Source organism: Hippocampus bargibanti, linkage group LG03 (genome assembly GCF_051943395.1).
Source record: "Hippocampus bargibanti isolate YZ-2025 linkage group LG03, ASM5194339v1, whole genome shotgun sequence".
In the NCBI taxonomy this organism is placed as follows: Eukaryota; Metazoa; Chordata; class Actinopteri; order Syngnathiformes; family Syngnathidae; genus Hippocampus; species Hippocampus bargibanti.
Genome location: NC_142736.1, coordinates 3,874,717 through 3,889,411, shown reverse-complemented (window position 1 = coordinate 3,889,411; position 14,695 = coordinate 3,874,717). Strand labels below are relative to the sequence as shown.

General features: G+C 43.3%; 2 protein-coding genes across 2 annotated transcripts in view; one reads left to right on the top strand and one right to left on the bottom strand.

Annotated features, from left to right (window-relative positions):
* Nucleotides 1-14,385, top strand: part of LOC148899998 (neural-cadherin) — a 297,995-nt gene extending 283,610 nt beyond the window's left edge. The window contains 4 exon segments of the mRNA XM_088991547.1: nucleotides 3,124-3,374; nucleotides 7,643-7,797; nucleotides 11,242-11,404; nucleotides 11,407-14,385. Coding sequence (XP_088847673.1) covers nucleotides 3,124-3,374; nucleotides 7,643-7,797; nucleotides 11,242-11,404; nucleotides 11,407-11,771 — 934 coding nt within the window. The 3' untranslated portion in view covers nucleotides 11,772-14,385.
* On the bottom strand, nucleotides 8,008-11,219 carry LOC148899999 (protein CFDP2-like). Its single transcript, XM_088991718.1, has 2 exons — nucleotides 8,929-11,219; nucleotides 8,008-8,849 (listed from the first exon to the last, which is right to left on the bottom strand). The coding sequence occupies exon 1, from the start codon at nucleotides 10,291-10,293 to the stop codon at nucleotides 9,490-9,492; it is 804 nt and encodes a 267-aa protein (XP_088847844.1). The 5' UTR covers nucleotides 10,294-11,219; the 3' UTR covers nucleotides 8,008-8,849; nucleotides 8,929-9,489.
* Nucleotides 14,386-14,695: the final 310 nt, after the last annotated feature.

Sequence of the window (14,695 nt, the reverse complement as noted above, 5' to 3'; positions counted from 1 at the left end):
TGAAATTCAAGTGACGACAAAACCCCTGGCACTGGAGTGGACACATTTTGGCACGTCTGGAATATTATTATTATTATTATTAGCTATCTATTAGCTAGCTAGCTAGCTAGCTAGCTAGCTTTCTATCGATTTGAGTTTCTTCCGGGTTGAGTGAACGCTGGCCTGTGTGGGTGCTGGCTGTGGCTGCCGCTGCTCAACCACCGGTAAGTCGAATGCTAACATGCTAGCGATGGCTGCGCTAACATATCTAACTTACCCTGTGACTGTAAAGTGACCTTTGAGAGTTTTCAAAGGCGCCTATAAATGAAATGGATTATTATTTGTATTATTATTATTATTATTAGCTAGCTATCTAGCTAGCTTTCTATCGATTAATATTATTATTATAACTTGCCAGTAATCATCATTGACATGGATGACTTTGCTCGTCTTTGAGAAGCCATACTCTCTTTAGATCGGAACTCGCAGAGTGTCGATAAAAGCTAATCAGACTCCCCAGAGAAGTAAAGCCAATCCGCAGGCCCGGATAGAGAATCCGGCGGGAGCGGTCGCCAGCAGGTGTTAAATATTGTCGTAAATTGTCCCGTAAAATAACGCGTTCGCCCGTTAAAAGGTCAAGCGGGAGTCGTGGACTTTACGTTGACACCGCTTTTAAAGCTAATGGCGGTGTCTGACCAGGTCATCGTGCTTCAGTTGATTGACTACTTTGCAGTCGACGGCTTTTTGCCATCTTTCCACGAATATTCTCGGGATTGTTGGTCTGTTTCAGCGTTCCAGTTTACCATTTTGAGTTTCACGGTACCAGGGCTGACTTCACACTGTGTTGTTTTTTTGGGGTCGATTGTTGTCCGATTTCACTATCAGATTCCTTCCCGCGTTTACGATAGATTGCCGGCGAACGAGCTAGCTAGTGACCGAGCTAGCTGGCGAACGAGCTAGCTGGAGTCGGATTTTGTCAGAAAAAAAATCATTGTCAGAGCCCTACCCACTCTCGAGGACTTGCACACTGCAACAATAGAAACAAGGGTGCGGAAAATCCGACTGGACCCTCTGCACCCTGCTCACCACCTTTTCCAGTGACTCCCTTCACCAATCCATGCGCACCAAATACGTTTTAAGACTCGTGCTGAATATTCCGGAAGTCTTGTTTCTGAGTTGCTGACGATTCCGTACGTGACGTCACTGAAGGAATGCCCCTGACCGAAAAAAAAGGACACATTGTAGCAGTCCTTCCATCACGTCAATGCTTGTTTGGTCTGAAAACCTCATGTTGCGCCAGAAGAGGGCGTCCAAGCTCCATGTGAGGAATTTATCAGCCTGTGGAAACGGGCTGATTCATTTCTCACAACAGCTCGGTGGCCATCTTGTGCATTTTCTGGGACGCTACATTGCAGTCCTGACGGCTCGAATTGATACGCAAGTACTTCTTTAATCGATTGCAAACATGTATGCTTTCCTCTTCAGAACTATTTGAATCATATTCATAACAAGAAAGCATATTCTCCAAATCTGAAGCCATTGTTTTGATTCTCCAGAAATGCAAGACGTCTCGGCGTGACATCACGAACTGAGGGCGTGACTTTCTGAAAATGCCCAATTAGCAGCTCAATTTTTTGCAGATTTTGGACACTTAAAGTCATTTTTATTGGTGTTTTGCATTTGAATAAAAATATACTGCATGTTTTGTGTATTTTAGATGCTATAAAACATTTTTCTGATGTCAGTTAGGAAACAAAAAAGTGACGTCGGTTGTCCTTTAAATGTGTACCACATGCATATTCAAATTTGGCCCACACAAAGAAATCAGGTTCCCCATTTGGTCCTTCCTGGGATCTTGTTTCACGTCTCTGTTCCCAAGGCATTTCCCGACCTCCAGGCAGGATGGAAGGAAGATCAAAAGTTACGTCCTGCCGAATCAGTGTTTGGTCACTTCCTTTCATCTGCGTTGTCCAGCGTTTGGCCATGTCGTCGTTTTCACAGCCGACTCACCTTCTATCTCCTGGCACCTGAAACATATGTCTCCAACCAACAATACCTCATTGTTCTGTTATCTATACAGTGATACCTTGGTTTACGAACTTAATTGGTTCCCAGACAGAGTGTGTAAGGCAAAAGTGTGTATCCCAAAAATTTATTTCCCATGGGAAACCATTAAAATGAGAATAATCTGTTCCCAGGTCTTGATAAAAAACATAATTTTCTGCTTTCTAATTTTCTAAGCCTTAAAACTACACAAAATATACCGTATTTTATGTAAAAATAAATGTTCTATGGTATTATAATTAAAGAAATAAACTGTACTGTTTAATAAAGTCGTTTTTTTTTTTACCTTTGTCATAGCCGTTGATGGCTTCATTGAAAGGAGTGGCCGGTTTCATCAGCATTAAACACTTGATGAGGAACGTAGCTTTCTTCTTTCACCATCTTGAGGAATGATCCCTTGTAGGTGCTTTCTCTGCCATCATTTTACCTTGTTCCTCATCAATTGTGTTCTGTTTAGCTGGGTTGATAGCTTTTCGCATCAAGTGTACAGATGGCTTGTGCGGGTTATTTGTGGAGCGTGATTGATGGGATATTTTAACCTTGCAGTCTACACTCTGCCTTTGAACTATCAAAGTTGAACGAGTCTAAATTTCACTGTCTTCTATAGTAACCCAAATCGAACTGTATAGTCCCTCTTTGCAATGTTTTGATGATGATACTAGTGCAGCGTGTTCTATCAGAGATAAAATTCCTTGTTTGTTCTACATACTTGGCAATGCGTCTGTGTATGCTCTCAGTCGTACAGGAGTGGTCCATCGATGAGAAGGTTTGTTCAGCCGTCATCTGTACAAATTTGAAGGTTTCGGACGTTTACGGATAGGAGGCGAAACGTCCGAAACCTTCAAATTTGTAAAGATGACGGCTGAAGAAACCTTCTCATCGATACTTGGCAATGATTCTATTTCTAATCCATGTGGGACTCGATTACAGTTTGACTCTTTAATAGATTGTAGCCTCGTGTCAGTCAGAATTCGTTTTTGTCCCGTTCGCTGGTTCGAGTTGATCTCATCGCCGGTTCTACAGATCTCAGCAGCCCTGTTTCACAGTGGATTTCTGCCCCCCCTCCCCCTTGTTCTTCAGATGTCCCCTGGGCCACATGATCCGCGTGAATGGCAGCCGGAAGTCTTGCGTGTACACCTTGTGCGCCACGCGGCCGTGCCATCGCGGGACTTGCGTGGCGCTATCGCCATCCAAGTTCACCTGCCATTGCCCCGACGGCCACCGGGGACGCTTGTGCGAGACGGCGCTGGCGGTCTTCAGCGACGACGTGGGCCTCAGCCTCAGCTTCAGCTCGCTCTTCGCCATCTGCGTCTGCTTCATGGCGCTACTGGGTAATGTCTCTGCTTATTTCTTTTGTTTCTCCAAATAGTAACTTTCAGACTTTCAGAAACCTTCCATGTCGCCACGACGCATGTACAGTGATACCTCGGTTTACGAACCCCTTGGCTTACGAACTTTTCGGTTTCCGAACGTTAAATGTATGAAAATTTTACCTTGGCATACAAACTATTTTTCGGGATACACACGGAGCTGCCGCAATGAGTGATGTGTCATTCGCGAACGAGCCCGTTCTCCTCACGAGAAAATGGCAGCCGACTGTTTGTGTCCTCTATTCCCCGCCCCCAGTCTTCGGTTCAAGCCATGTGATTGGTCAAGAACGCATCAGTGAGGGGAGGTGGTTTAAACATTAAAGAGACAGGCAGACGACAGAGAGAGAGTGAGAAAATGGATAGAAAACAGTGAAATTTGGACTCGTTTCAACTTTAATAGTTCAAAGGCAGAGTGTAGACTTCAAGGAACAAAATTGATGAGGAACAAGGTAAAATTATCGCAGAGAAAGCACCTATAAGGGATCATTCCTCAAGATGGTGAAAGAAGAAGGCTACGTTCCTCATCAAGTGTTTTAAAACTGATGAAACTCCATTCCATCAAGCCATCAATGACCATCACAAAGGTCAATAAAACGACTTTATTATATAGGACAGTTTATTTCTTTAATTATAATACCATACATAGCACATTTATTATACGTAAAATAAGGTATAGTTTGTGTAGTTTTAAGGCTTAAAAAATTAGAAAGTAGAAAATTAGGTTTCATGGGGACCTGGGAACGGATTATTCTCATTGTAATGGTTTCCTATGGGAAATCAATTTTTGGGATACACACTTTTCGCCTGAAACACTCTGTCTGGGAACCTATTAAATCCGTAAGCCAAGGTATCACAGTAGTTTTCTTTTACTTTTTACACTTTTTGTAGATTTTTACAAAGTGAGTGTCGGAGATGACGATGATTTGAAGACTCTGGGTCTGCCACCTACTGCTCATTTGCATAATATGTTTTTCAAAGTCGTGTTGTCTCTGGAGGTCTACCCCCCCCCCCCCCAACACACACACATCTCTTTACACCCGCTAGTATGAATCACGCTTGGGCGCGTCTACAAATGACCTTCTTCTTGCCAGAGGAGATTTAAATATGCTCACCTTCATTATTATTGATTGTTTGATTGCGTTTTGGTTTTTCTCGGGTTATAACACGTAGCCTAGCTCTTTTTTTTTTTTTTTCTCATTTCCTGTTTGTTTTTTTCCGCTTTGTTTTCTTCGTTTTATTGTGCGAGTTGGAAAGTCATCCTTGAGAGCACTTGGGCAGAACGCCACCAATTGTAACACCCTTTGTTTTTGTAATAATAATAATAATTAATAATAATTATTATTATTATACATTTACAGTGATATATTGGCTTATGAACTTAATTGGTTCCCAGACAGAGTGTGTAAGGCGAAAAATGTGTATCCCAAAAATTAATTTCCCATAGGAAACCATAAAAATGAGAATAATCCGTTCCCAGGTCCCCATAAAATGCAATTTTCTACTTTCTAATTTTCTAAGCCTTAAAACTACACAAAATATACCTTATTTTATGTATAATAAATATGATATTGTATTGTAATTAAAGGAATAATCTGTACTGTATAATAAAGTCGTTTTATTTACCTTTGTGATGGTCGTTGATGGCATGGGGTGGGAGGAGGTCGGAGGGAAGGAATTGCTGTTTGGAAGGAGAGTCCTTTGTGCTGGTAGTTGTCAATGGATGGCGAACTTCCAGGTTGCCTCTTGATGATATCCGTGTTGCCGTGCTTCCACTGTGGCGCTGTTGGACCGTGTGGTTTGGTGTTCATCCACCGAAAACTAGTCCGCCAGCCACTGTGGCGCCGTGTAGTTTGGTTGGTCCGCCAAAAACTAGTTCGTGAGCCGAGACTATATCCTTGCGAATTTAATGTTTGTGAGGTGAAACTTTCTTGAGCATTCGTAAGCTGAGGTATCAATGTATTTATTTAGTTGAATCCACTTGACGTCCGCATTGAGGATGAAGAAGACTTAGGGAGTCGGAGAGTTGAGGCGTTATGGATAAAAAAAATAACACAAAAAAAAACACAAAAAAAGCAAAGGAGGAAGCCTTTGGACCTCGGAGGCAGAAAAAACAAATAAGCACATGATGTTTCTTTCACTCTCGCACGCTCGCATGCAGGGCAGAGTGATCAGATCATCCATATCTCTCGTTTGGCCTCCAGAGACCTTCCTTTCAGTCCATAACAGCCATCTTCTTTTTGGCCCCGACCTCAGACCCGACACACACACACACACACACACACACACACACACACACACACACACACACACACACACACACACACATTCCTGTTTCATTGGGTTTGTGAGGTCTGGATAACTCCAGATAAGGAGTGAGGACCACCGTTGCTGATAAGTTTAGAGAAGAATTAATGTTCCATTTGAACACTAAATGTCACCCCATTTCTCAGTTCAACTTCTTTAAAATTAAAGCAATAAAAAGTGGACTTGAAACTGAAATAACAGCAAGAGTGAGGTTTCTGAATGGGTACATTCAAAGTCCTCACCCCAGTAGTGAATTTGGTTAAAATAGCATTTTACTTTTTGTGGTATGAACTTTTCCCTCTCATTAACCATGTACACACACATAAACACACACAGTGAGTTAGAAGTAAAAACTAGGCAAAAATAAAGTGAAAATAAAATCTATTGTTGTTAGCACATTAATGCTAAAACTTGCTAACTTAATCATAAACAAATACTTGAAATTGTGAAAAAAAGTTTCATTTTCTGAAAAAAAAAAAAAATAGAAGCGAAAACTGGGCAAAATACGCAAAAATAAAAATACATTAAAAAATATTGTGAGCATGTTAATGCTAACAACTTGCTAACATAATAACAAACAAATACTATTATTCAAAAAATGTTTCATTTTCCAAGAAAAAAAATAGAAGTGCAAACAAGGCAAAATAGGCAAAAATAAAGATACATTTTAAAAAGTCATTGTTAGCATATGTTGTTAGCACATTCATGCTAAAACGTGCTAACATAATAATAAACAAATACTTGAAATTGTTTAAAAAATGTTAATTTTCCAGGAAAAAATAGAAGTGAAAACTAGGCAAAATAGACAAAAATAAAGAGAAATTTAAAAAGGTGGTTGTTAGCATATCAATGCTAACAACTTGCTAACATAGTCATGTACAAATACTCATTTTTTTAAAAAAAAAGGTTAATTTTCAGGGACAAAAAACAGAAGTGAAAACTAGTCAAAATAGGCAATAATAAAGAATTTTTTGAAAATGTTGTTTTTAGCATATGAATGCTACCAACTTGCTAACATAATCATAAACAAATACATGGAATTGTTTTTAAGAAAATTCATTTTCCAAGAAAAAATAGAAGTGAAAACTAGGCAAAAAAGGCAAAAATAAAGACAAAAAAATGTTGTTAGCTTATTAATGCTAACAACTTGCTAATATAATCGTAAACAAATGCTTGAAATTGTTTCAAAAAAGATTGCGTTTTCCAGGAAAAAAAGAAGCGAAAACTGGGCGAAATAGGCAAAAACAAAGATAAATACAAAAAAGGTGTTAGCATGTTAATGCTAACAACTTGCTAACATAATCATGAACAAATACTTAATTTCTTATCATCATTTGCCAAGAAAAAATATAGAAGTAAAAACTAGGCAAAAAGGGCAAAAATAAAGAGAAAAAAATGTTGTTAGCTTATTAATGCTAACAACTTGCTAACATAATCATAAACAAATGTTTGAAATTGTTTCAAAAAAGATTGCATTTCCCAGGAAAAAAAGAAGCGAAAACTGGACAAAACAGGCAAAAATAAACATAAATTAAATAAAATATTGTTAGCATGTTAATGCTAACAACTTGCTAACATAATCATAAACACGTACTTGAGATTGCTAAAAAAATGTTTTGAATTGAAAACTATGCAAAATAGGCAAAAAATAGACATTTTGAAAAAGTTGTTGTTAGCATGTTAATGCTAACAACTTGCTAACATAATAATTAACAAATACTTGAAATTGTTTTTTTTTTTTAAAGAAGGTTAATTTTCCAGGAAAAAAATAGAAGTAAAAACTTGACAAAATAGGCCAAAATAAAGAGAAATTAAAAAAAATGTTAGCATATAAATGCTAACAAAATGTTTTCTTTTGTCAAAATAATATGAATGAAAATGTCCAAGATGGCGGCGAGAATAACGGCCTCATTGTCTCATTTCAGTTTTGCTGCTGGGCATTTTCGTGTACACGCGCTGGAGGAGCTACAAGGGCCTGAAGGAGGGCATGTACCACGTGTCGGCGCACCACGACGGCTGGGAGGACGTCCGAGAGAACGTCCTCAACTACGACGAGGAGGGCGGCGGCGAGGAAGACCAGGTAGGCCAATGTTGTGTTCGCTCCCACAACGGCAAATACGCCCATTGCTTCATTGCTTCGTCTGCAACAAACGAAGAGGAAAAAAACAACACAAAAAGAAGCCAATTCCACCCAAAACAATTGAGTTACGGTTGCCATGGTAACGGCTTCAGCATCCAATTTGTGGGCGTGTCTGTGAGTAACCTGCACTAATCATACGCACCCACAATAACACAAGCACGTACACACGATCACATTGACACTCTCTCTCACAAAGACACAAACACACACACATTCACACACACAATCACACCGACACTTTCTCTCTCACACACACACGCACCCACACACGCACACACACACACACACACACACACACAAAAGCACAAAGAAACAGACACACACACTCACACAAAAACACACGCACACACAACCACACTGACACTTTCTCACGCACACAACACACACAGACACACAAAAGCGCAAACACACAGACACACGCAATCACACAGATACTCTCTCGCACACTCACACACACACTGATACACAAAAACACAGACACACAAACATACACAATCACACAGACACACAAAAGCACACAGACACACACGCACATACAACCACACTGACAATTTCTCACACACACAACACAGACAGACACACAAAAGCACAAAGACACAGACACACACAATCACACAGACACTCTCTCTCACACACGTACACACTGACACACACAAAAACACAATTACAGTGAGACCTCAACTTACGAACTCAATTGGTTCCCAGACCGAGTGTGTAAGGCGAAAAGTGTGTATCTCAAAAATGAATTTCCCATAGGAAACCATTAAAATGGGAATAATCCGTTCCCAGGTCCCCCATAAAACATCATTTTTTTACTAAATAAGCCTTAAAACTACACTAAATATACCTTATTATATGTATAATAAATGAGCTATTGTATTGTAATTAAAGAAATACACTGCATTGTATCATAAAGTCACTTTATTTACATTTGTGATGGTCATTTATGGGTTGATGGAATGGCGTTGGAGGTCGAAGGTCAAAGGGAATTGCTGTTTGGAGAGAGAGGCGCATTACATGAGGACTGTAATTAAAGAAATAAACTGTGCTGTAAAATAAAGTTTTATTTACCTTTTTGATGGTCGTTGATGGCTTATGGAAGGAGAGTCACCTTCCATAAGGACTGTTGGTAACTTAACCTCTGGTGCTGTTCGGTCGTGTGCTTCCGCCGAAGATCACTCCACCAGCCGTGGTGGGTGTGTATTATGAAAATAGTGCTCATTATAAGGTTTAATTTTCATAAATTTGACTTTTGTAAGATGAAAAGTCTGTAAGATAAGGTGTTAGTAAGTTGAGGTCTCACTGTACACGCAGTCTCAGGTGCACAAACACACACAAAGAAACACACGAAGATGCACACAGGGCCATACAGTTCTTGGATGGCATTGTAGAAACCCTTCGTGTTGTTACAGTCTGCCAGATATTGGATCTCATGTGCCTTCCGCAACCACCAGGTGTCCTCCATGACACGGAGTGCCCGCTGGGTTGCTGTCGTTGCTTCGGTAAAGATTGCTTTCCGGATGTGAGATGTAGGACGGGACAGAAGAGCTTTGTGGGCCTCGTGTTTTGCTTTTAGAAAGGACTGTATTGTACTGAGTTTGAATCGAACCAATCCTGGTGTCTTCTCCTTGACTATCCAGGCACTTCCGAGGCTGCGCTGTAAATAGCCTGACGCAGAGCTTGCCAGTCGACCGGGTCCTCTGGGATCTTGTAGAGTTTTTCGGCAAGGAGACGTTGAAGGTTGGCTTTGATGGTGGGGTTGGTCAGTGCTGTGCAGCAGAGCTTTCCATTGGGAGCTGTCCTTGGACGACGGGGATGTATGCGTATAAGGAGTTTGGATCTGACCATATGGTGGTCAGTCCAACACTCAGCTTCACGCATGGTACGGGTGCTAAGGACATCCTGTATGTCCTTCTGACGGACAATCACATAGTCCAGGAGGTGCCAATATTTGGAGCGGGGGTGCTGCCAAGTGGTCTTGAACCTGTCTTTCATTTGGAAGATGGTGTTAGTAATGACCAGGTGATGCTCTGCACAGAGGGAGAGTAGCCAAAGGCCATTGGTGTTCATCTTTCCCACTCCATGCTGGCCAATAACTTTATTCCACACGAGATGTTCCACGCCCACCCTAGCATTGAAATCTCCCATGATGGGGAGCTTATCCGTGGCCGGAGTTTTCTGCAGGATGGTGTCCAGAGCTCTGTAGAACTTGTCCTTGACAACGTGGTTGGCATCCAGAGTTGGTGCGTAAGCGCTGATGAGTGTAGCGAAGCGTCCCTTTGCCAAGGGAATGCGCCAGGTCATCGGCCTTTCATTGATGCCAACAGGGGATACCGGAATGCATTGCAGCAGTTGGGACTTCACAGCAAAGCCAACTCCATGGTGGTTTCCTTCGGGGACCCCTTTCCAGAAGAAGGTATGTGTACCCTGCACCATCCTCTGTCAGGGAGTCTTCTTCTCCATGTAGTCTGGTCTCGCTGAGGGCTGTAATGTCGATGTTGTATCTTGCGAGCTCCATGGCTACAAGTTCTGTCCTCCGGTGGGGCCTCGCATCGGTTTGAGCCCGGTCCAACAGACGTGCGGACATTCCATGAAGAAATGCTTAGTTTTTTTGTGATTCGTTTTTTGAAGTTTCGACCGCAGGGGGGATGCTCCGACGATTGCGGTTTACCGTCCGGAGTGTGGAGAGCAGACAATTTGTAGACCACTTTTTCTAGGTCCTTCCCCATCACAGGGGTGAGCAGTGTGGAGCTGCTCAGACACAATGGAAGCTGCCGAGGAGATGCGCTGCTCCATCCCGCACTATCAACGACCATCACTCCATTGTCGCCTGCGTGCATGGTTTGTCAAGGCACTTCCAGCCACATCCTTGGCCTGTGCCCACCGCCATTCCACATTGCCACAGGACTTTGGGTTTTCATGGGAGGGGGTGGGGATTGGGGCAAGAAGCTTGCGCAAAGGTACAGATTAAGGTGAGGGTGTGGGTGCGCAGTCCACACTTCCACCATCTTCACTCTTACCAGATAATTTTCTGGTGGCATGAGGATACTCATGACGACCATTTTCTGGCCGGAGTTGCCGGTAGTCCGGTTTGTTGGACTCCGCCTACGCCTACCCCCGGGTGCAGGTTTGGGATCACTCTTTGTCTGGCCTCTACCCCTCGTCCTGTTCGGCTTGGGTGACCCTGCCAGGAGTGCAAGACTCCGACCGACATAGCTCTCAGGGTCATTGAGACGCGCAAAGTGCCTCACCGCGATAAGGTGGTGATCCCAGTCGAGGCACTACACACAATCACACACACATACACACTGACACACACACACACACTCACACACACACACACCCAAATAGAAACCTGACGCGAGCGTGTGTTTGTGTGTGCAGAACGCGTACGACATGGCGGAACTCCAGAAGTCGCTGCAGCCCAGCCCAGCTCAGTCGCTGCAATATTGTCGTTCGCGGGCCTTGCACCACCACCCGCCACCACCGCCTCCGCCTCCTCCCCCCCGCCGCCGCACCACCACCACATCCTCCGCCGGGCCTCCGCCACGCCCGAGGCCCGCGCCGGCGTCACCCCCCGGCGTGACGTGGCTCCGTCCTGCCCCCAAGGGCAGACCCCCCGTCCGGGCCGGCGCCCGCTGTCCTTCTCCAGCCAAGACCTGGCGCGCTACCTGTGCGAGATCATCCGCGACGCCGACCGCCACCCGGAGGCGGGGCCTTTTGACTCCCTGCAGGTGTTCTCCACCGAGGGGCGGGGCTCCCCGGCAGGCTCGCTCAGCTCCTTCAGCTCGGCGGGCTTGGACGCCGCCGACGGGGGCGGCGAGGCCCGGCGCGAGGAGACGTTGGGGGACTGGGGGCCGCGCTTCGACAAGCTCAGGGCGCTGTACGAGCCGGCCGAGGACAGTGACCTTTGAACTCTGGCCACGCAGGTTGCCCGCTCCAGGAGGTCCCGTAAATGTGAATCTAAACTGTTTTTTGTGTGTTTTTATACACGGGAACGGTAGAGACGACTACAAATGTATTTTTAGCTTCTTTTGCCTGTAAGCTAGCTGTTGGCTAGCCAGCTAGCTTTCTATCTATTTGATAAAATGTATTATTGTTAGCTACCTATTAGCTAGCTAGCTTTCTATCTATTTGAGTTACTTCCTGGTTGAGTCAACGCTGCCGCTTATGTGGCTGCCGCTGCTCACCGGCGTGACTGAAAAGTGACCTTGAGAGTTTTGAAAGGCGCTTTTAAATCAAATGTATTATTATTAGTATTGTCATTAGTATTATTATTGTCATTTGCTAGCTATTAGCTATCTATTGGCTGGCCAGCTAGCTTTCTATCTATTTGAGTTACTTCTGGGTCCGCGTCTGCTCACCCACTAACAAACTTATCCTGTGACTGTAAAGTGACCTTGACAGTTTTGCTATCTATTAGCTCTGGCTGGCTAGCTAGCTATCTGGCTGGCTAGCTAGCTATCTATTAACTATCTAGCTGGCTGGCTATCTAGCTAGGTAAATGATGGCTAACGATTGCCTAGCTAGCAAGATTTCTATCTATTTGAGTTACTTCTGGGTTATTATTATTATTATTATTATTATTATTATTATTATTATTATTATTATTTGAGCTAGTTAGCTCATTCGCTAACTAGCTCGGTCATTAGTTAGCACGGTCGCTAGTTAGCTGGGTCTCAGGCCAGCTTGGTCTCTGGCTAGCTTGGTCACTAGCTTTATTGGTCGCTCGCTCAGTCGCTCACTCACTGACTCGTTTGTTAGCTAGCTCGGTTGCTAGCTAGCTTGATTGATGAGCAAGGAATTTCACAAGTTTGATTTGGTTTTGCGGCCCGAATAAAATCATGTGGCGGGCCAAATTTGTACCCCGTGCCTTGACTTTTACACATGCGGTGTAAGGGATTAGCCAGATAGCTGAATAGAAAGAGAGCTAGCTAGCTCATTTGCTAACTAGCTCGGTCATTAGTTTGCTCGGTTGCTAGTTAGTTGGGTCTCTGCCCAGCTCGGTCTCTGGCTAGCTCTGTCACTCAGTCGCTCGCTAGCTCGTTTGTTAGCTAGCTCAGTCGTTTGCTAGCTCGGTTGCTAGCTAGCTTGATAGATTACCAAGGAATTTCACATTTGATTTGGTTTCACGGGCCGAATAAAATCATGTGGTGGGCCAAATTTGGACCACGGGCCTTGATTACGGATTCACCAGCTAGCTGAATAGAAAGTGAGCTAGTTAGCTCGTTCGTTAGCTAGCTCAGTCGTTACTTAGCTCGGTCGCTATCTAGCTTAATAGATGAGCATTGGATTTCACAAATTTGATTTGGTTTCGCGGGCTGAATAAAATCATGTGGCGGGCCAAATTTGGACCCCAGCCTTGATTTTGGCACCTGTGATATTAGTGATTAGCCAGCTAGCTGAAAAGAAAGTGAGCTAGTTAGCTCGGTTGCTAGTTATCTCAGTCTCTGGCTATCTCGGTCACTAGCTAGCTCGGTCACTCGCTAGCTCGGTCACTCGCTCGGTCGCTCGATAATTCGTTTGTTAGCTAGCTCAGTGGTTAGCTAGCTCGGTCGCTAGCTAGCTTGGTCACTCGGCTAGCTCGTTTGTTAGCTAGCTCTGTCACTAGCTAGCTTGGTCACTCGGTCAGTCGCTCAGTGGCTCACTCAGTCGCTCGATTTTTAGCTAGCTCATTTGCTTGCTAGCTCGGTCACTTGCTAGCTCAGTGACTCACTCTGTCACTCGCTAGCTCGTTCGTTAGCTAGCTCAGTCGTTAGCTAGCTCGGTCGCTAGCCAGCTTGATAGATGAGCATTGGATTTTACAAATTTGATTTGGTTTCGCGGGTTGAATAAAATCATGTGGCACCCGTGATTTTGATTGATTTTGGCACCCGTGATATTAATGATTAGCCAACTAGCTGAAAAGAAAGTTTGCTAGTTAGCTCGGTCGCGAGTTAGCTCGGTCACTTGCTAGCTCGGTGACTCGCTCAGTCATTCGCTAGCTCGGTCGCTAGCTAGCTTGGTCACTCGGTCAGTCGCTCGGTGGCTCACTCAGACACTCGATTGTTAGCTAGCTTGTTCACTAGCTAGCTCGTTCATTAGCTAGCTCGGCTGCGATAGATGAGCATGGGATTTTACATAGGTGTCACGTTGCTCATGCTAATAGCAGCGGACGCTTGCCATGTAGCTAAAAGTAGCGTGGCTGCTTCAAAAACAAAACAGAAATGGAGATCTTTGTGGGCTTTTTGTTTGTGAGCCTTTCGTTTCTTTGGGTACGATGTTGATTGCGCTTGTTCACTCGTTCACTTTGTACATAAACAGAGAAAAAAAATATTTATGTGACACACTCGCCGTTGCCGCCAACAAACAAAAACGAAAAACAATCTAAAATTACAAAAAAAAATCATCCTAATAATCACCTGTGATGATGAGCCTTGACGAGGTTTGTGCTTTGTATTTGCTCTGCTTTGTTTTCCTCAATAAAGTCGATTTCTTTGCACCGTGCGCGACTGCTGCCACATCCAAAATGGCCGCTCGTCTCTTTTTTTTTTTTTTTTTTTTTTTCCCTTGGAAAAGTTTTTATTCTTCAAGTTTTTTTTATTCTTCAAACACGTCCTTTTAAATCACCTTCAAATGATACGTGTCATAACCTTTACATTTTTTTAAATTTATCTGATGAAATAATTATTTTATGTACTTGTTTGTAACAATTTTCCCGTTTATATTATCGGCCTTTTTTTTACAATAAACAAAAATGGATGTTCATAAATCGATCGAATTGAAAAAAAAATTGTCAATGATAACATTTGTCTTTTTTTTCTTTTTTTTTTCAGAAAAAAAACTTTTATACATGGTT